The following is a 21,374-nucleotide window of genomic DNA, read 5'->3' as shown; positions in this document are numbered from 1 at the left end:
TTTAAAAGTATTTTTTAACCCAAAAGCATTTTCGAAGTGCAATGATGAACAAAGCAATCTATTTAAATGTGTGAAAACTAGTTCACTTTAACTTGCAACTAATATATATATGCAAACTTTAATGGATGTTTGGTTTAAAATTACGACAAATTATTAAAATAGTCATTTTTGTTCATCTTAAGTTACACTTTAGTAATTTATGTTTGAAATATTATGTTGCGTTGTAACATTATAGTCATTGAGCCGTTAATTGCCCTTAACGGTGTAATAGTAAGCTGACGTGACACATTAAACTATCATTTCAAACAAAAATTATAGGTTAATTTATATAACCGATCCCCATATTTTTCGTTTTAAGCAATTTAATTTTTTTCTTTTATGTTCTTTTAATTTTTTATTATTTATTTTTCATTCTCTTTTGCTTCTCTATCTTTTTTCATCCATTCTCCGTTTCTTTTAATGTAATTTTTATATGTTTGCCGTTTGCTAAAACTAGTCCCTATACTTTTATTTTTTCGAACAATTTAATTTTTCGAGTGAGGCAAGCTTGTGGACTAATTTTAACAAATGAAAAATATAGAAAAACTACGTTAAAAGAAAAGAATAAGGGAAAAAATAGAGGGAGAATGAGAAGTTAATGAAAAATAAAAAAAATTAAAAGAATATAAAAGAAAAAAAATTAAATTGCTCAAAATGAAAAAGATATAGGGACCAATTGTAGAATTTAACCTAAAATTTTTGTTTGAAATGATGATTTAACGTGCTATGTTAGCTTACTGTTACACTGTTAACGGTAATTAACGGCTCAATAACTAAAATATTACAACACAATAACATAAATAACTAAAACGTAAAATTTCAAATATAAATAACTAAAATGTAACCTGAGACAAGCAAAAATAACTATTTTGATAGTTTATCCTTAAAATTATATGACAATGACCATACAAATTAATGGATGTTTGGTTTTAAATAACACGTAAATTGGACAGAGAAAAAACATGTCCTGTAGTCATGTAACTATTGACATAGTTAGTATTTTTTGTCCAAAATTATCATCAATTTATTTAGTGATGGATTTTGACATTAAATTTAGAATAAAGTAAACTAGATGTTTTAAAAAAAAATTATCATCAATTTAATGAAAATTTTCAAATTTTTTAATAAATTTAATAGAAAAATAAAAATTTGAAAGGTTAATGAGAATTTTCAAATAATATTTTTTTTTTATTTTAGCTTAGGCCATAACGATTACCTACCTCTAAATGTAGCTATCAAATCATATCCACCCCTAATAGCAAATAGGGGTAGATCCAAAGTGGTGGAATAAGAATCTTGTGGCTTATTAATTGAGTGTTTAATTTTTTGAGGATTCTCCTAAGTTTAAATTACCGTTGTACTAAAAAAAAAGTGGTAGGCTAAGGTGTAACGAGCCACTAATCTCATAAGCTACTCGAGCTCGACTCAAAAAAGTTCAAACTCAATTCGGTAATTATCTAGCTAAGCTCGAGCTGTCGATCGAATGAATACGAGCTTAATAATACTTGACTTGAATGACTCATGAGCCTTATTGAGATATTCATATTTATATATTATTAAATTATGTTGTTGCCTTAATATGTTATTAGCCATAAGCTTAAATATCGAGCCAAACTCGAGTTAAAGATTAAGTACAAAGAACCAGTAAACGAGCTTAATTTAGCTTGAACATTAGTAGCTCAATTATATCTTGAGCTTAAAAATAGATGTTTGATCGAACTCAATCCAAATACCGTGCTTCAAATTTCGAGTCAAGCTTGAGCCTGACGGTATTCGAGCTCAACTTGATTGCATCCCTAGGTGGGCAAACTCTTTTACCATCAGATTGACTAGTAGTGCCACGGTAGCACAAACTAACAATGTTAGTATGGAGATACCAACCTAGTTGACAAAATACAAGTTCAATAATAAACTAATTAAAAAAAAGGGACAAACTAAGTACAAATGGATAGGTTCACGGTAGAGGTGCTCATGGGCTAGGCCGGGCCGGGTTCGGGTCGGGCCCAGAAAAAAGTTTGGCCAGGGTCCTAGGCCCGAGCCAGGCCCGGCCCGAAATATGGGCCTAGATTTTTGCCCAGGCCCGGCCCGGGAAAAAATTCATAAGCCCGGCCCGGCCCAGCCCGTTTTTTAAATAAATACCAAAAATTTATTTAAAAAATTAAAACAAAAATTAAAAAATTATTTTAAAATTAAAAAATAAAAAAAAAGTATTTTAAAAAAATTTAAAATTTAAAAAATTTAAAAAAAGTATTTTAAAAGTATTTTAAAATTAAAAAATAAAAATATTTATTATATTCGGGCCGGGCCCGAGCCAAAAAAGTGGTGCCCGAGGCCCGGCCTATTTTTTAATCGGGCCTCATTTTTTTGCCCAAGCCCATATTTCGAGCCTATATTTTTACCCAAACCCTCCCATATTTTGAGCGGGCCGGGCTGCCCGGCCCATGAGCACCTCTAGTTCACGGGCCAAAATATATATTAACCCATATATATAAGGTGTCAATATTAGACTTAAAGTTTTTAGTTGGACAAAAAAAGAAAGAATGATTCAATGTGCAGTGTCATATATGAATTTTAATTTTTATCGATTTTATGCGTAAAATTTTGATTTGATTTAATTTTCACAAGTCACTAACAACATTATCAAATTAATACCATTTTACATTGTTATATTAATCCGATATGAAAATAATTGAATCTATTCATTTCTTTAAATATGCGCAATTGAACCAATATCAAAACTTCATGCATACACGTGAATCACAATTCAAGTTTTTATCTGTATAATTGTACTAAATCAAAATTCATGTATTAAATTGCACATTAAACTAAAATTCTTGTATAAATTTGATATTTATCCCTTAAATAATGAAGTCGAATTTAACTGTTCTTTTCCCCCCGAGCTGTTTGTCTTGCAGTGAGTACTAACCAAATACGGCAATTTCACGGGTCGTTTTAGGTTCGTAATTGTGCGGCTCTAAATCAGCAGAAGCATAAATGGGGGAGGCGTGTCACGTGGATTGTGGGCCAGTAGCCACGTGTGAAACAAAGGACAGGCTAGCTGCTTAAAAAAATCGTGGGATAAATCAACATGTAGTCCCTAAACATTTTTTCTTAGCTTAATCTCTGAGTTTTTTTTTTATATTAGGCTTGGAAATTTGTAACTTTTTTATTTGATCCATGAATTTAGATTTCATTAATATTCGACGACCTGGTACTCTAACGTGTTCCATGTCATTACCTAAAAAGTTTTAAAACCTTATAAAAAATACAAAAAAATTATTAAAGTTATAGATCTTTTTTAATTTTTTAAAAAATTTTAAGTGATATCGTGACACAATCTCAGAATTACACATCATCGTATTTTAATAAAATCCAAATTTAGGGACTAAATTGTGAAAATTTTCCAAGTTCCAATATTAATGTAAACCAAATGGTTAAATCACTTTTTGGGGCTTGAACTTGACAACTACTCCCACATTGGGACTTAAAATTTTTTCCAAGTTAGTCCTTTATATTTCATTGAATACCTTAAAGTTCAGGCCCCACTATAGAAACAATGGCCAAGTTCAAGGGCTAACTTGGAAAAAAATTCAAGCCTCGATGTAGGAACAAGTGCTAATTCAGGTTCCAATGTAGGAACAATTGCCAAGCACAGGTATTAATTTGGGCCAAAAAAAGTTCACGCCCCAATGTGAGAGTTGTTATGAAGTTTAGTCCCCAATTTGCGGTTTAACCCTAGACCAAGTAGAAAAGATTGATAAATTCAAGGACTAAATGATACTTTAATCCTAAAATCTTCTCAAATCTCCCTCCACCAATCATAGACACCGTCCCACGTGCGAGGGTGGACCCCACAATGCGAATGTGGACGCACCAAACAGAAAGTTCCATTTTTGTTTTCCAACCCAGTCCTTCTTTACTTTTATTAATTTACATTATCATCCTTTTTTTTCTTCATCTTTATATTCTACCCATATAACAAAAAATAATTCAACCCATTATAAAAAAAAATATTAATCATACAAATTTTGATTGAATTGAAATTTCGAAGTTAATCACATTTCAATTTAATTAAAAAAAAGCATTCCGTTATTATAAGAAATGATCATAAATCCCGGGTATGAATAATAAAATGAACATAAAAGTTATAAAAAAATTTAGTAAGAGAAGTGTATAAACAATCATTCGACATTTTTAAATTCAGAACGGGACATAAATTGTTTTGTCACTCTCAAGTAGGGTGTAAACGATACAAGAAAACCAAAAAAAAAAAAGCATTTATATTTATTATAAAGTTGTTGACTGAATTGATGCCATTCGTTAACTAACTCAATTGCAAAAAGCTAAAAATACCCTCATTTTACAGAGTAAATTGTATTATTTTAAGGGTATTTTTATCACTTTTATATATTTAAATCTACATCTTTTTATAACATTTAAAAATAAAAAATAAAAAATACCTTTAAAGGAAAAACTTTTTTAGATTTTTTCAAGATGAAACTCGAACTCAAAACTTTATTTAAGTGAAAAGATTGGAATATTTTTTTGAGCTATCTCGTGATCTTTGATTGGCTTGTTCTTCCCTTACTTTCTCTGTCATTTTCCAAGTTTCAATCCTTTAAGCTCTTAGGTTTTTATATTTGTTTTAGGACTAATATTTATATGATTTATGGGTGATTCTTCAGCTTCATATATCCACATGGTAAGTAACATATAATTACATTATACATGTTTTTATTATATGATTATGATTATGATCATGATCATGTATATGTATATGTATATGTAGGTACACCATCTCATAGAAGAGTGTTTGATCTTCAACATGAGCAAAGAAGAGTGCATGGAAGCTTTGTCTAAGCATGCAAATATTAAACCAGTCATTACTTCCACAGGTTATTCATTTAAATTTCACTCATTTATTATTTTTTTTCTAAATACATATGAAAAAGAAAATTAAGGGCCTTCAAAGTTCTTCCTTTTGCATCATTTAATATATATATATGTATATATATATATAGTTTGGAATGAGTTGCAGAAAGAAAACAAAGAGTTCTTTGAAGCTTACACAAAGGGCAGAGATCAAAGAGCAAATGAATTAGAGCAAAGGCAAACCCAGCTTATTAATGCTTCCATTAAAGAGAACCAAAAGAACTAATTTTATGTATGTATGTATGTATGTATGTATGTATGTATAAGCCAACACCAAAGGGCTAAGATGATTCAAAATTTTATTATAATTTATTTATAAAACAAATTTATAAAGTTTTAGCAAGAAATTAAAAAATGAATATAAGTTAATATAAACATTTCTATATTAATATAGAATTTATAAATTTTATGATAAATTTGGTAAATTAATACAAAATAATATCTAAATATTAAATCGGTAAAAATAAAGTTTAATAATTGTAATATCTAAGTATATATGATAACTAAATATTAATAGGTAAAAATAAACTTAAATGATTATAATATCGGATGCATTTTGAGTATTTAACTTATTCTGAATTTATAAATACCTTGTTCAAAGTAGGCCCAACCGACTTTTAACAGATATATTTATAAAAATATCCCGAACCCCCTTACAAACAATTTTAGCTTCGCCCTTGCCTCTAATCCTCTATTCATGTTTATTTTAAAATTTATTTGTGTTCAATTTGTATCCATTAAAAACTTCAAATTTGTGTTCGTATTTATTTAAAATTATATGCATTCGTGTTAGTTGAAATTACACTAAATGAACTTGTTCGTGAACATTAAACGAACATATTTACAAGCATGTTCCTGAATGTATAATTGAATACGTCATTGAGTAATGCTCGTGAATAAAATAAACAACTAATTAATTTTGGATTAAAAAAATAAACAAATATAATAATCAATAAATTTCTTTTGAAATAAATGGCTAGTATCTGGTATACTAGATAACGTAGTTTTTTTTAACTCCACAAACAGAGTTAAAAATTTGCCATTTGTCCCATCTCTTTTATATATGAGTTAATTGCATCAGACATCGCTAAACTATGACCCTCATTCTAAATTGGTCCTCAAATTTCAAAACGTTCTAATTACATTATGAAACTATCAATGTAATATAAATCATGTCCTTCCATTATAGAAACCTTTAATTTAACCATTAAATCACAGGTAAAATCGTGGGTTTAACTATGGAATGAATAAATTGGTCAATTTAATGACAACAACCAAAGTAAAAAAAAAAAAGATTGAAATGATCAAAATAAGAATAACCTAATTTGAGAGGGACTAACGGGGTAAATTACCCTAAAACATAATAACAAATTTCAATTTTTGACAAATTTTCTCTAGAATGCAATTAAGAAATAGAGACATAGGACCATCTACTTCTTCTTCTTTTTTTCACTTGCATTTTGTATGTGTATTAATGTAATATATGTTGTCCACAAATTAAGCCCAACTGGTTGGACCTTTTACACTGCCTTGGTGCTCAACCAAACCTAATTGTCAACCCCACACCAAATTGAGGACCAAAATATCAACTAGAGTCTAGAAGTCTAGAACTCGAACTCAAACCTAAATTCGAAGGGTTTTGATTTACAAGTGTCAATTTTTTTTCGAATATCGTGTTTCGAAGTAAAACGAATTGTTCTTTTATCAAAATTTTTAAAGATTAAATTGAAAATAAATTTTTAAATAAAATCCACCCTGTCCCGCTTCACCTCTATTCGATCCGAGACCATCCGGATGCCATCCCTTGTGCTATAGTTTTGCATTAATCATAATTTACCTTCCTTTTTTGTTTTAACAAAAAAAAACATGTTTTTGACCAAATCTAAAATTTTGGTAAGCTTCGGCCGAACATTTAAGAGGTTTGTCATTAGGGTGCGATTAAACGAATATAAGACCACTTTTTTCCCTTAGATTTAATTGAGTGAAATTAGGGGTTAAAGCTTTTAGATAAAGAAGAGTGATAATTCAAGATGATATTTAAAACTTATTAACTTAAGCTATGGTCAATTTAATTAGTACGACTGCTTATAACTTTGACTACTCTCAATTTGCCAACTTGCTAACTATTCAACATGCCATTTAAATTTAAGGTCCCTAAAATAAGTTGAAAAACTCGGTTAGTAATCTGAATCGATCGTATCATAACTCGAACTAAAGTCAGACACTAAAATTCAAATTTAAACGCTCGAATTATTTCGACTTCAATTTCGTTAACACAGCCAATGAGTTGAAATAAGTAATAATCAATATTATGACCAATTGACCATATTGTTTTAAATCACGTACGTTTAATGATTTGTTAAATGTATTTGTTGGAGTGAGTCCAATGACTAATCTTCTGCACTCTGTAAGCCCGTTAAGGGAATAAACTTTGATAACGAATTTTAAAATTGCTCCATACCCGAAACGAGGATCGAATCCTCGGATTATTGATGTGCTTGACATCAAATTTGAACTTGAATAGTCTATTAAAAGTTTCTAATAAAGTCATTTGTCAAATTAGGTTTATTTTGGTTTAAGTCTTATTGCAAATTAAGTTTCGTGCTTTATGATGTTGTTTTTTTATTATACTTGTTTAGATATATTAATTGTAATCATGGTTATACTTGTGAATATTTTATGTGAATTGATTCTTTAAAGAAGTTTTCGAAGTGACATTGGTCGAGAGTCGAAGGGTTCCTCAATGAGTCAATATTGTTGTCCTTTGGTAGGCAGGTGTATGCCACACACAGTCCAATCTGACCAGGCGCTCCCGCTCTATTAAACCCATTACCTCAAGCACTCCAGCTCTTCATAGAGTTATGAGACAAAACTTCGACTAAAGATAATATGGACATGTTGAGGGATCTATTATTTCCCGATGAATGATACTTTAAATACTTTTTTGAAAGAGTTAGCATCCCTTCAACAATATACGTATATTAGGCACTCATTAATATAGATAAATAATCAATTTTTTTGAATAAGCACTTAATAATGTGATTTTTCAACTAATTCAAACTCGTTTAGATAATTCTGTTTATTTTTTTTTAAGTTTAATTTTAATAATAATAAAAATACCAAAACCTTGGAACAAGTTAATTTTTAACTAAATTTTGTATCTAAAGAAATCTTAATTTTGAAATGAGAGGTTTTATATTAGGATAAGCTGCATCGAATCACCTAATTATTAGTAAAAAAATTTGGTGACCTAACTATTAAAAGTTACAAAATAGTCACTAAACTATTCAACTTTTTTCCTTTTTGTCACCAGTTGTTAAATTACTAATATAAAGATATATCGAGATAGGTGTTAAGAATTATGGAGATACATGGGCACATCATGACTTGAACCACCAACCAAGACCTTATAGGTGACGTGCTTGTAAACACGGTATCACTTGAGCCACTTAATTAACAAGGTTAAATTTTTAAATATTAAAAACATTTTGACATAATGTATAAATGTTGATGGTTGAATTTGCTATTATACCAATTTTAAAAGCTACCACATCACCTTCTCATTACCCCATTTAAGGGTTGGTGAAAAAAGAGAGAGGTAAAATCGAATAGTTTAGTAATCAATTTGTAACTTTTCATAATTAGGTGATAAAAAAAACTTATTAACAATTAGGTGACTAATAGTATAATTTACCCAATATTATTTTATTTAGATATAAATTAAAAAAGTTAAAACGATATAGGAGGGATGATAACTAGAGGTGTTTATGGGCCGGGCCAGGCCAAGCCCAAATTTTTTTGGCCCGTGTCCTATGCTCAGGTCCTACCCGAAATATGGGCTTAAAATTTTGTCCAGGCCCAGCTCGGGAAGAAATTCTTAAGCCCGAGCCTGGCCCGGCCGGCCCATTTTTTAATAAACACCAAAAATTTATTTTAAAATTAAAAAATAAAACAAGTATTTTAAAATTAAAAAATTAAAAAAATATATTTATTATATTCGGGCCGGGCCCGGGCCAAAAAAGTGGTGCCCGAGGCCCGGGCCATTTCTAAACGGGCCTCATTTTTTGCCCAAACCCATATTTCGGCCTATATTTTTACTTGAACCCTCCCATATTTTGGACAGGCTGTCGGGTCGGGCCGGGCCGCCTGGCCCATGAACACCTCTAATGATAACCATATAAGAAAGGTAGGAGTAGGAATATATATATATATAATGCATTAAATTATTTTATTATTTTCTTAATTATGTAATTAGATAAAATTTGAGATTCAAGATATTTGTATACGCTGTCGTACTTTTATTTAGAGGCCACAATTAATAATGTCTTGAAATAGATATAGAGCTTAGCTTCCCTCAACTTGATATTCGACATTTATTTTTATTTTCATTTCAAATTTAGAGTCAAAGAGAAATTAATGTAAAATAAATTATATTTTTCTAGCATTAGAACAAATGGACAACTTGTTTTTTTTTTTATTACAACCACTAATTTTTCTTAAATCATATTTTAAAAAATAATTAATATTTTTGTCAGTTGAGTATTAGTTTGATTGACATGGATATCGTTCTCAATGCACGAGGATATGAGTTTAAGTGCGCTGAAGAGCATTATTCTCCTATTTAAGGGTTGAGAAAGACTGTGAGTAGTTCCAGACATTATGTCAAAAACATTATTATAAAATATTATGTGTAAATAATCTTATTTTAATAATTTGTTAAAATTTGATTAAAATAAATTTAATCTAGGATATAATTAACGAATATATATATATAGACATTTATTATTAAGTTAAAATTCTATTTTAAATTTTTTTGTAAAATAAAATATTTTCATCAAAACCCAAAATAGATAATTCATTAATTATAAGAAAAAATATATAAATATAACTTTTAACGGATATCCAAAAAAACTCTTGAAAGTTTTCCTTTACTAATCTTAAAATTGATCTCAAGTAATTAGGGAGACACGTGTAACAACTTAAAGGCAAGTTGGTCTTACTCAAAAAAATCAAAACCAGTGAAACGACGCCGTTGCTTAGAACGTCTATAAAAACCCACGCAGGCTAGAGGAAAACTTAAGCTCGAAAATTCCATCTGCCGCCAAAAAAAGATTTTAAAAAACCTTTCCACCGTAAAAAATGCCGCGGAAAGGAATGAGGAGTCTTTGTTTCAGCCCTGAAACGCCGTTGTTTCAAGGGTCGGTGTCACCATCATCTTCGATAACCTCGCCGGCCAGTGGATTCTCCGAATCCATGATCGAGCAAATCATTGACACGGCCGCTATCATCGTCGCAAAATGGGACGGGGAAACCTCGCCGTACGCTAAGGTGACCTCTATGTTCTACGAAAGCAAAAGAGAAGCCATGCACTTCATCAGATCCGTCAACGACCTGCGAAAAATCATGCATTTTCTCGTTTCCGGTCAAGATTCCGGTTCGGAAAACCTCATTCGAGCTCAACGTTTGATGCAAATCGCAATGAAGAGGCTTCAAAAGGAGTTTTACCAGATTTTATCGATGAACCGGGCTCATTTGGATCCGGAATCGGTTTCCACTCGATCATCACGGACATCCACGCAATCAAGCTTGTCGGATTACGATTACGATGCTTCACCTGACTATGAATTCGGCGCCGCCAAAGAATCCATCTCTGAAGTAGAAGAAGTTTCTTTCATGGCGATGTCAGATCTGAAATCGATAGCGGATTGTATGATCGGTTCTGGTTACGCTAAAGAATGCGTTCAAATTTATAACATGATTCGGAAATCGATTATCAATGAAGGTATTTATAAGCTCGGAATCGAAAAAGTAAGCTCGTCGAAGATCAATAAAATGGAGTGGGATGTACTGAATTTGAAAATCAAGGACTGGTTAGAAGCCATGAAGATTTCAATGAGGACGCTTTTTACTGGAGAAAGAATCCTATGCGATTTCGTCTTTTCCTCGTCGGATTCCATTAGAGAATCTTGCTTTTCGGAGATTACAAAAGAAGGTGCCGTCCTTCTGTTTGAATTCCCCGAAGTGGTCGGTAAGGTGAAAAAATCGTCGCCGGAGAGAATTTTCCGACTTCTCGGCATGTACACGGCTATTTCAGATAACTGGCCAGAGATCGAAACGATCTTTTCTTTTGAATCGATTTCAGCCGTTCGATCCCAAGCTCTTAACTCGATGGCTCGACTCAGTGAGTCAGTGCGGTTGTTATTATTAGATTTTGAGTCCATGATCCGAAAGGACTCGTCCAAAACGACTGTTCCTGGCGGCGGTATTCATCCTCTGACGATCTACTCTATGAATTACCTCACTGCCCTAGGCGATTACGGTAACATCCTCACCGACATTATCTCGGACTGGCCACCGCCGGCGATATCATCTTTGCCAGAAATCTCCTTTTACAGTCCTGTTTCCAATGAATCTCCGGCAGCGCCCATCTCCGACCGCATTTCGCGGCTAATTCTCGTCCTACTCTGCAAACTCGATAGCAAAGCCAAGTATTACAAAGACGTCGCCGTTTCATACCTATTCTTAGCCAACAATCTCCAATACGTAATCTCCAGGATCCATAAATCCAATCTCCATTCCTTACTCAGTAAGGAATGGATCACTAAACACGAAGTCAAGGTGAACCAGCTCGCAACGAGCTACGAGCGGTTCGCATGGGGCAACGTACTCGCCTCGTTGCCGGCAAATCCAACGGCTCCGATGAAACCGGCGGAAGCCAAAGAATGTTTCAGGAAATTCAGTATAAGCTTCGAAGATGCGTATTGGAAGCAGATTTCTTGCGTCGTGCCCAACTCAATGCTCAGAGACCAAATCAAAGTATCCATCGGAAGGAAACTCGTCGCCGTTTACCAGAACTTTTTCGATTCCCATAAATCGACGATCGGAGATGAAAAGAGCATCACATTGTTCGTCAGGTTTTACCCTGAAGACGTCGGGAATTACTTGTCGGATTTGTTCATTCGGACGCTTACTTCCGGCGGCGGTTCATCTCCGTCTTCTTCCTCTTAGTCTCACCGGCGGCATTTGCAATTGCCATTGAAAAGCCTTAGAATTTTATTATGTTAATTTTATGACGATTTTTTTCTAATCGTTAAAAAAGTTAGAAAAAATCGTCGATGATTATTATTTGTTAGGTAGTTATATAACGGGTTCTTTTTTTCCTTCCAAATTTTATTTGCATAATAGTCCTTCAACATCTGTGATATTTCATATACCGCACAGATTTTGAAGATTCAATTCTCTTATTGCTTTGCATAATAGTCCTTCAACATCTGTGATATTTCATATACCGCACAGATTTTGAAGATTCAATTCTCTTATTGCTGGTTTGTTGAAAGAGAAATAAATTTATGTACGATCTGTGTACATAATTTCTTAAATAATATAAATCTGATTTATTATTATTAATTTATTTTTTTACGCCCTCTACCAGTAAAACCTCAAATTATTGTCTAGACAATGTCTAATGATTATAAATAAAATTAGATAAATTAGATTTGCTGGAATTTATGGTTTAAAAATAGATTAAATAATTAAAATATTTTAGTAAAATAAATAAAACTTATTTTTAATTTGATTAAATTAGCTCATTTACTTCTGAATTTAAAAATGTAATACATTTCAATTATTTTTTTTAATTTATTATTGGTGAAGCAAAGCCCGAACAATTAACGTGACTAGCACAATTCAAACCTAGGTCACGCCTGAGGCGGTGAATACCCTTGACCATCAAGCCATCGCATAGGGTTCAATATTTTTTTATATTTAAGTTCATTATAATGTAGTATTTTTGTTAGGTTTTTTAGCAAAGAATTTAGTCAGAATTAACGATTGGAATTGAATTTTAAAATCTGAAAAATAAGAAGAGTAACTTTTTATACATAAAAGAAAATGAATTAAATTCCAAATATACAAAGAGTATAAGAACTTAAAGCATATTTTAACCCGAAAATATTTTAATATTTTTATTTAATAAGTACTATATTGAATTCTTTAAATTCTTTTTCAACCATCTGATTTAGTCTATCTTATTGTTTGAATTAGTGATAGAAATTTGACAAAAAAATTTGGTGTTTCTTTTTTCAAGTTTGGGCTAGACCCAACTTAAATTTACTCAAAACATTAATAGGGGCCGTTAGAGAAAGCCTAAAATTTCAAAAGAGTGCCCTTTAATTTCTAAAGTTCTAAGCCCAAGCCTTGTTAACAAATTCATGAAAGTACCCAAAACTGGCCAATCATGTGTTTTAGCACACTCGAATCAACGACCTCCTGCACTAGTAACAATTCCAATGCTAATCGAGCTAAAACTCAATCGACACGTATAAATTTCTAAGGTCGGTGAACCCTTGGTGCAGTAGGTTTCTAAGGTCAATGAGCCATTAGCACAATTGACAAGTGCGAATGTCTTGGGTTTTGAGTACTTAACTTCGAGACACACAGTGAGCAATTAAATGTGTGGGTCTCTAAACCGCACAATGAACTTTTGTTATGAGTTTTAGTTTGGTTAGTTAATTTGTAATTTGGATTGTTTCAATTTCTAGTTTGATTCTATGCAATTGAATTTAACTGGAATATGTTCAGATAAAAGGTTTTCTAAACTCAAATTAATTCGAATACAAATTTAATTTAATCTAGTTTAACAATAAAAAATTAATAAAAATCTATCCAGCTCAAACTTAAAAACGACCAGAACAATAACTCGAAATGACAATTTAAGATATCTCAGACCTCAAAAACTCAAAAGTTCGAACCTCAAATTTAAAATAATCCAAAATTTTTAAAATGCAAATTAACACAATCCAAAACTAACTTAATCTGCCCCCTTTACAATCTAAAAACTTGTATATATGTATATATTACACAACTAGCATAGTAAAAAAGGGTCAAAATATGTTGTTAGACACTATATTTTTATAGAATTTGAGATTTAGTACTGTAATTTCAAAGTCAAATTAAATCCTTGTACTTTTTTTTTTTCATTTTAAAAAGCTTATAGTCTAATAATTAACATGGTTAATATTTGTCAAAATTAATTAACTTGGTATGTTTACTTTTTGTCACTTATAGGCTATGTAATACGAAGATAGCTTAATCAACATACCGAGTTAATAAGTTTTGATTAAAAAATGCTAACCATGTTAGTAATTATATTGGGATTTTTAAATAAAAAAAATATAAGATAGAGTTAACTTTTAAAATTTTAAGTATACGTGGAATAAGTATTAAGGTTTATTAAAGTATAGGGACTGACAACGTATTTTAACCCCCTAAAAATGAGAGAACATGATAACTAGAGATGTTAATGGAACGAGTTAAGTCTTGATTCCAAAAAGATTCTCCAGCCCTAATCTGAGCCGCCCCAAATGGCTCGATTTACTGTTAAAAATATATATATTTATATAAACTTAATTTTTTTATATTTTTAAAATAGTGAAACGAACCCGATAAAAATAATCCGAAATTGAAAAATATAAACCCAAACCCGAGGATAGAAGGAAGGGTGAATTGTAGTTGTTGAACACTCAATCAAAGAAATAAAGAAGGGAAAGGATGTAGTCTATAGCAGATATAACACCCACACCAAACGTTAATATTTTGGTATTTTTTTAAAAAATTTTAAAACAAAAATTAATTGAACTAATAAAGGCTTTCGTGAACCAAACGAAGGCGTGCCAAAGTTAAATTAGGAGGCTTTAGGTCACCCCTCTTTCTTACCATTTCAAAACCATTAAATCAAGGTCAAATTTTGTTATTAGTCCTTGTGTTATGTATAAACTATAGATTTAATCATTATATTTCAACTTGATTAATTTTAGTTTTTTTTTTGAGTTAGTCGATTTTAGTTTCTGCACTTTTTAAATTTTAAAATTTTAATCATGACTAAGGTAGTCGGTACCGCATCGGTGCACGTAACGTTTTTCACTAAAACTGGTGTGTATCGATACCGATTTGTCTGTGTGTTGTTTTGGATTAATTGATATTTTTGAAAAATATTTACAAATATAAAATGAATTATATTAAATAAAGCATAATGTTTTCAATAAAAGTTCTTATCATTTATTCCCGTAACGGTAATTTTTTTAAATTTTAAACATTATTCACGTACCAATCACTGCACAATGTTCTAGCCAATGCAATCGGGAATTGGGCTGAATGGGCTAGTGCAATGGGTACGAACCAAAATTTTAACCGATGCAAAAAGGAAAGTTAGTTGCATTTGTTTATTACTAGAATGGTGCGCACTAGTCGGAACCGACTACAATGGTCATGACCCAAACGATAGTAGTTAAATCCGTTTGGTTAAACTTTGCTATTAATATTGTATTATACATAAAGTTGTAGATTAAATGCAAAGCGACAATAATTAAATTCATTAGTTGTGTTCTTTTAAAAATACGTGGAAATAATAAAATAACACAATATTTTACATATGATAATATATTTTTCAAATGAGATTTCGGAAACAGTAGCCCGTTGAGTCTTAACTCAACTGGCATGGGCATTATTGTCAATGCAGGAGGACGTAGATTATTGTCCTATTTATGGGTTGGGGAGGAAATTTCGAAAATAGTATTATTTAATGAATTTAACAAATATTGTTTGGTTTAAGACTACAATTTACATATAATACAAGGACTAATAGTGAAATTTAAACTTTTATAAGAGGAAAAGAAAACAAAGTATTGACCATTGGGTTACCTTTTGCTTTCACTAGTTTTCTCGTAAGCAAACTTAACTTCCATGAAAAGATAAAAAGACAATTGGCAAAGGGTTTTATTTGTAGGGTTCACATTTTGATACGTAATGATCAATCAAATTAAATAATGATATACATTATATGAAATGATTTTTAAAAAAAATTGGAATCACATGTCATTACGTTATTAGTGATGAAATTATACATTATTAAACGTAAAATATTAATCAATTGGTCATTAGTGCGGACGCAAGATTTATTTTATGGACCCTTTTTACTACATCATTCATAGTCCATTTCCAATTATTTAATGACATCTCAGTAATTTTTTTCATTCCATTTATATATAATTTTGGTAACTTTTTTTTACCTTTAACCCTAAACTTAAAACTTCAAACCCTAAAACTTAAACACCGAACCCGAATTACGAAAATTATGTATAAATGGTATAGAAAAAATTCGAAGTTCCAAGTTCAGAGTTTAAGGTAAAAAAATTTACTAAAATCATGTATAAATAGTACGGAAAAAATTCAAACCTCAAACTCGAATCACCCAGAGATTGAACTTTAAAATTTTAAAATACCAACCAACCCGATTTAAAAACAAAAATAGCAAGTATAGGATGCTTAAGGCTGCGCAACTCCTTTCACCTAATATCTAATATACGCATTACGCAAAAATGTTAGATACTGGGAAATCACCAAACGTATTGAATATTTGACCCTTTATTCTTTTGGGATAATATAATTTTTGGCCCTTAAATTTGACAATTAGGTCCATTTTAGTATCTAAGCTTAACAACTAGATTTTTTGGTTCCTGAACTTGAAAAATAGATAATTTTGATGATGTGGCACTTTGAGTTTGAGTTTGTATCGTCACTTGAAAATATAAAAAATTGCATAAATTTCCGAGTAATGATACAATCTTAGAGTGTCACATACAGTGTTCTAATAATTGAATCAATGGTGGAACTGATTAGACTATTGGTTCCCAATTCTATCGTTTCAATCGATTCAACTGCTAGACTAACAATAAATAAATAAAAATAAAAAAATTTATTAAACCGGTTCAACAATTGATTTTTATCCCAACTTTTATTTTTTTATCAATTTCGAGTAGTTTTCGATTCAATTGGTTTAACTCCTTTATTGGACTATGATTTTCAATGCAACTGGTCCAACCAATCAATCTAGTCATCCAAAAAATACTAGTCACATCATCAAATCTTGACGAAATCTAAGTATCAAATTAGATAATAAAAATATAAGTATCAAAACAAACCTAGTTCCCAAGTTCAAGGACCAAAAATTATATTATCCTTTTTTCTCTTTCACTTCCTCACTCATTTTTCTTATTATAAACCCTTCCCATTTGAGATTTTCCAGACAACCAAGCAACCCAAACCTTGCAAAAGAAAAGAGTTTTATTTTACTATGTCATTCGTCGGAGGTTCAATGAATTTACCGGCGAAGTCAGTTACCCGCGATAACGGTCACCCATTATTCACCAATTCCAAACAAACAGAACTCCAAAAATACCCCAAAAAACCTACCGTTTCTCCTACGTTAGCTGAGCTATTAATGCATGTCGACGACGCCCAAAATTCTCCCGTCGATCATCGAGCTGTGGAGATCGGTTACGGCTGTAGTTCACTCCCATCGTCAAATCCTTTCTTCCTTTGTTTCAATAACTTGACTTACAGTGTTAAAGTTCGTAAGAAGCTGGGATCGATCCCATTTTGTGGGAAAAACAGTGATGAGACTGAATCTAATGGGATTAATACCAAGATTTTATTGAATGAAATCTCTGGTGAAGCTCATGAAGGTGAAATAATGGCGGTTCTTGGTGCTAGTGGCTCTGGTAAATCCACTTTAATTGATGCATTAGCGAATCGTATTGCTAAAGATAGCTTAAAAGGGACATTAACGTTGAACGGCGAAGTATTGGAATCAAAGCTTTTGAGGGTTATATCGGCTTATGTTATGCAAGATGATCTTCTTTTTCCGATGCTCACCGTCGAAGAGACGTTGATGTTTTCAGCCGAGTTCCGATTACCTCGGTCGCTTTCGAAATTGAAAAAGAAAGCTAGAGTTCAAGCTTTGATTGATCAATTAGGGTTGAGAAGTGCGGCGAAAACGGTGATCGGAGATGAAGGACATCGAGGTGTTTCCGGTGGGGAGCGACGTCGGGTTTCGATTGGGATCGATATAATCCATGATCCCATTGTTTTGTTTTTGGATGAACCAACTTCGGGTTTGGACTCTACGAGTGCGTTCATGGTAGTTAAGGTCTTGCAACGGATTGCGCAGAGTGGGAGTATTGTGATTATGTCAATACATCAACCGAGTTATCGGATTTTGAGCTTGCTTGATCGGTTGATTTTCCTTTCACATGGGAACACGGTTTTTGCCGGCTCGCCGGGGATGCTTCCATCATTTTTTGCGGAATTCGGACATCCGATACCGGAGAATGAAAACAAGACGGAATTTGCTCTCGATTTGATTCGGGAACTCGAAGAAACACCGGGTGGAACAAAAAGCTTAGTTGAATTTAACAAATCATGGCAAGCTAGAAAGAATCAAAGAAATGGATTCTCGATGAGATCAAATCTTTCACTCAAAGATGCAATAAGTGCAAGTATCTCGAAAGGGAAGTTAGTTTCCGGTGCAACCAACGATTCGAACCCAACCGCTTCGGTGCCGATTTTCGCAAATCCGCTTTGGATCGAGATGATGGTTATTGCCAAACGATCGATGACGAACTCGAGAAGAATGCCTGAATTGTTCGGGATTCGATTAGGCGCGGTTGTCATTACCGGGATCATCTTAGCCACCATGTTTTGGAAGCTAGACAATTCACCGAAAGGCATCCAAGAACGTTTAGGTTTCTTCGCTTTTGCCATGTCAACAACGTTCTACACTTGCGCCGAAGCAATCCCGGTTTTCCTCCAAGAACGATATATTTTCATGAGAGAAACAGCTTACAATGCTTATCGTCGATCATCGTATGTATTAGCTCACTCGCTAATCTCTATCCCATCTCTAGTTATCCTCTCGATGGCCTTCGCCGCAATAACCTTTTGGGCGGTCGGACTCGCTGGTGGCCTTTCCGGGTTCTTCTTCTTCTTCCTAACAATCTTCGCCTCCTTTTGGGCCGGAAGCTCGTTCGTAACATTCCTCTCAGGCATCGTCTCCCATGTCATGTTAGGCTTCACTGTTGTTGTCGCCGTCTTAGCCTACTTCCTCCTATTCAGTGGATTCTTCATTTCTCGTAACCGAATACCCTTATACTGGATCTGGTTCCATTACATCTCTCTAGTTAAATACCCTTACGAAGCTGTTCTTCAGAACGAGTTCGATGACCCGACGAAATGCTTCGTCCGAGGAGTTCAAATGTTCGACAACACACCACTCGGGGAGGTGCCGTTGTCTGTGAAACTGAAGCTATTGCAAAGCATGAGCGGTGTGTTGGGTGCCAACATCACCGGGTCGACCTGCGTGACTACCGGAAAAGATCTTTTGGTACAACAAGGTATTACCGATATAAGCAAATGGAATTGTTTATGGATCATCATTGCATGGGGATTTTTTTTCAGAATTTTGTTTTATTTTACTTTGTTGCTCGGGAGCAAGAACAAGAGAAAGTAAAATTAAAAATTATTATTCAAAAAAAAAAAAGTGAGATGAAGAGGTTATGGTTGGCTTCTTTAGAGTTCAAAGTTTATCAATATTTGTCTAATTTCAGTGAATATTTGTGAAGAATTTCATATTTGACTAATGAATTATCATGAGTAATATTGGATTATGTTATTCAAGTTCTTTATTTTTGCTAAAATATTTATACTGCACGCCAATTAAATTTTGGATTACTATTTGTAATTTCAATAATTGTTTTTTAAGACATTTTTTAAATTTTGATTTAGTATTGTAAGTACTTGAAATTGATAATAAAATAATAGCAATTGACTTTGAAATAGAACATTTAATGAGGCTAACAAATAAGGTCGATTAATTATCTCAACTTTTATTTCTGAGTTAAGAGTTTTAAAAATAAAATTTAATCAAACTAGAAATTGAGGTTCTGTTTGATTGCCAGTAAAATATTTTCCGTAAAATGATTTCGGGAAAATATTTTACTTTTCTGTAAAATGGTTTACTGGAAAATATTTTCTGGTGTTTGATTGAATCTGTGTAAAATATTTTCAGCTGTTTGGGCAGATTTTCTGAAAATATTTTTCGAAAAAATTATTTTTATATATATTGATATATATTAATAAATTTTTATATTTTAAATTATTTTTACATATATTGCAATGATTTATTTATAATAATACTCAATTATTAAGCTATTAATCGTTATAAATTGAAAAAAATTAATATCAAATAAATTATTTGTAATTGTGTTAAAAAAATAAGTATTGAATAATTAAAAAAATAAGTTACTGGAAAATCGATAAACAGAAGCAGTTTTCTACCAGGAATGAAGGAGGCGATAGAGAGGAAAGCACGGAAAATATCTTACGAAAATTGAAAGGGTAAGACATTTTCCCTAAAATGTAACCTATTTTCCCTTGTTTTGGAGTTCATTTTCCAAATGGAAAATGTTTTCCGCCAATCAAACGCTGGAAAAGTTGAAAATGATTTTCCGGAAAATCAATTCATTCAATCAAACAGACCCTGAGAAAGAGAGGCAGTAGGGGCTGGACCCAAAAAATTGAAAATTTATAATTGTTACCCTTTAACATGTTAAAATTATAAATTAATAATGATAAATTTTAATTTAATCTTTTAAATTTCTAAAAATCTTATAAAATTTATAACTTAATTCTAGCCCAACAAAATTAATTTTCCTAACTTAGCCTTTGGATCAATTACGGATCTGTCTACATAAATGCATCAATTACGGATCTGTCTACATAAATGCAACGAACTAAAACGGAACTAAAACGGGGCCATTCGGTACTACCAGTCATACCGGCTGGTCCATCCCATTTCAGTCTTAAATGGATATAAAGTAGTTTAAGTCTTTTTCGAACGTACCAACCTGTATGACTGGTAGAAAATTAAAATATTTTAAATTAAATATTAATTTTTTTATGTTAATTACTTTTTATAATCACATTTAAAAATAAAAAATATATATTCATTTGATTAAGTTATTAAACTTTATTTAATAATTTTAAAATATAAATAAATTTACATATATTGAAATATATTTGTATGTATGTATAAAAAACATTAAAATAAATAAAAATATATTTTAAATATCGGCACATAACAATAATAGAACAGATACCGAGTACCTTAAACTTCATAGTATATAATCAACGCAACAGAACATGAAGATGACTAGAAAAGTTATCAAAGCAAACTGCAGTGTATTTAGATAAATAATTGAAATATATTGGCATGTATATATAACATATATGAAATTATTTAAAAATTATAGATAAACCTGAAACGGTATACCAAAAACACACAAATATCAGCACGTAATAATATCAGCACAAAAATGATACCATCTACTGGTTCGATACCAACCACCTTAAACTCCATACAATATAAGCAACAAAACAGAACATGATTAAAAAGGTTATCAAAGCAAAGCTGTAGTGTTTAACGATGTTTTCGTCAAATCCAGTGGACGACAAGAAATGGGTGACATATATATGAAAATGCTTTCAGAAAGATACTGATAAACTCAAAA

General features: G+C 31.7%; 3 protein-coding genes across 3 annotated transcripts; all 3 read left to right on the top strand.

Annotated features, from left to right (window-relative positions):
* The first annotated feature begins 4,508 nt into the window (after positions 1-4,508).
* Positions 4,509-5,296, top strand: LOC107898349 (uncharacterized). The gene is made up of 3 exons (XM_016823858.2): positions 4,509-4,741; positions 4,829-4,934; positions 5,061-5,296. Exons 1-3 carry the CDS (start codon positions 4,709-4,711, stop codon positions 5,195-5,197), a joined length of 276 nt encoding a protein of 91 aa, XP_016679347.1. The 5' UTR covers positions 4,509-4,708; the 3' UTR covers positions 5,198-5,296.
* A 4,653-nt stretch (positions 5,297-9,949) lies between these two features.
* On the top strand, positions 9,950-12,378 carry LOC107898821 (exocyst complex component EXO70H1). The gene has a single exon (XM_016824373.2). It carries the CDS (start codon positions 10,111-10,113, stop codon positions 11,977-11,979), a length of 1,869 nt encoding a protein of 622 aa, XP_016679862.2. The 5' UTR covers positions 9,950-10,110; the 3' UTR covers positions 11,980-12,378.
* A 4,612-nt stretch (positions 12,379-16,990) lies between these two features.
* On the top strand, positions 16,991-19,472 carry LOC107898819 (ABC transporter G family member 20). Its single transcript, XM_016824372.2, has one exon. It carries the CDS (start codon positions 17,102-17,104, stop codon positions 19,313-19,315), a length of 2,214 nt encoding a protein of 737 aa, XP_016679861.2. The 5' UTR covers positions 16,991-17,101; the 3' UTR covers positions 19,316-19,472.
* The last annotated feature ends 1,902 nt before the right edge of the window (positions 19,473-21,374 follow it).

Source organism: Gossypium hirsutum, chromosome D11, assembly GCF_007990345.1.
Source record: "Gossypium hirsutum isolate 1008001.06 chromosome D11, Gossypium_hirsutum_v2.1, whole genome shotgun sequence".
In the NCBI taxonomy this organism is placed as follows: Eukaryota; Viridiplantae; Streptophyta; class Magnoliopsida; order Malvales; family Malvaceae; genus Gossypium; species Gossypium hirsutum.
Note: the sequence above shows the minus strand (reverse complement) of the source record. Positions and strands in the feature narration are given on the sequence as shown.

What these genes read in the sequence shown, in the direction of transcription:
- LOC107898349 (XM_016823858.2), top strand. Translation starts at nt 4,709, where the DNA reads ATGGGTGATTCTTCAGCTTCATATATCCACATG. An exon ending in CAGCTTCATATATCCACATG is followed by an intron (nt 4,742 to 4,828) that starts GTAAGTAACATA and finishes ATGTATATGTAG; the next exon opens with GTACACCATCTCATAGAAGA. An exon ending in ACCAGTCATTACTTCCACAG is followed by an intron (nt 4,935 to 5,060) that starts GTTATTCATTTA and finishes ATATATATATAG; the next exon opens with TTTGGAATGAGTTGCAGAAA.
- LOC107898819 (XM_016824372.2), top strand. Translation starts at nt 17,102, where the DNA reads ATGTCATTCGTCGGAGGTTCAATGAATTTACCGGCGAAGTCAGTTACC.
- LOC107898821 (XM_016824373.2), top strand. Translation starts at nt 10,111, where the DNA reads ATGCCGCGGAAAGGAATGAGGAGTCTTTGTTTCAGCCCTGAAACGCCG.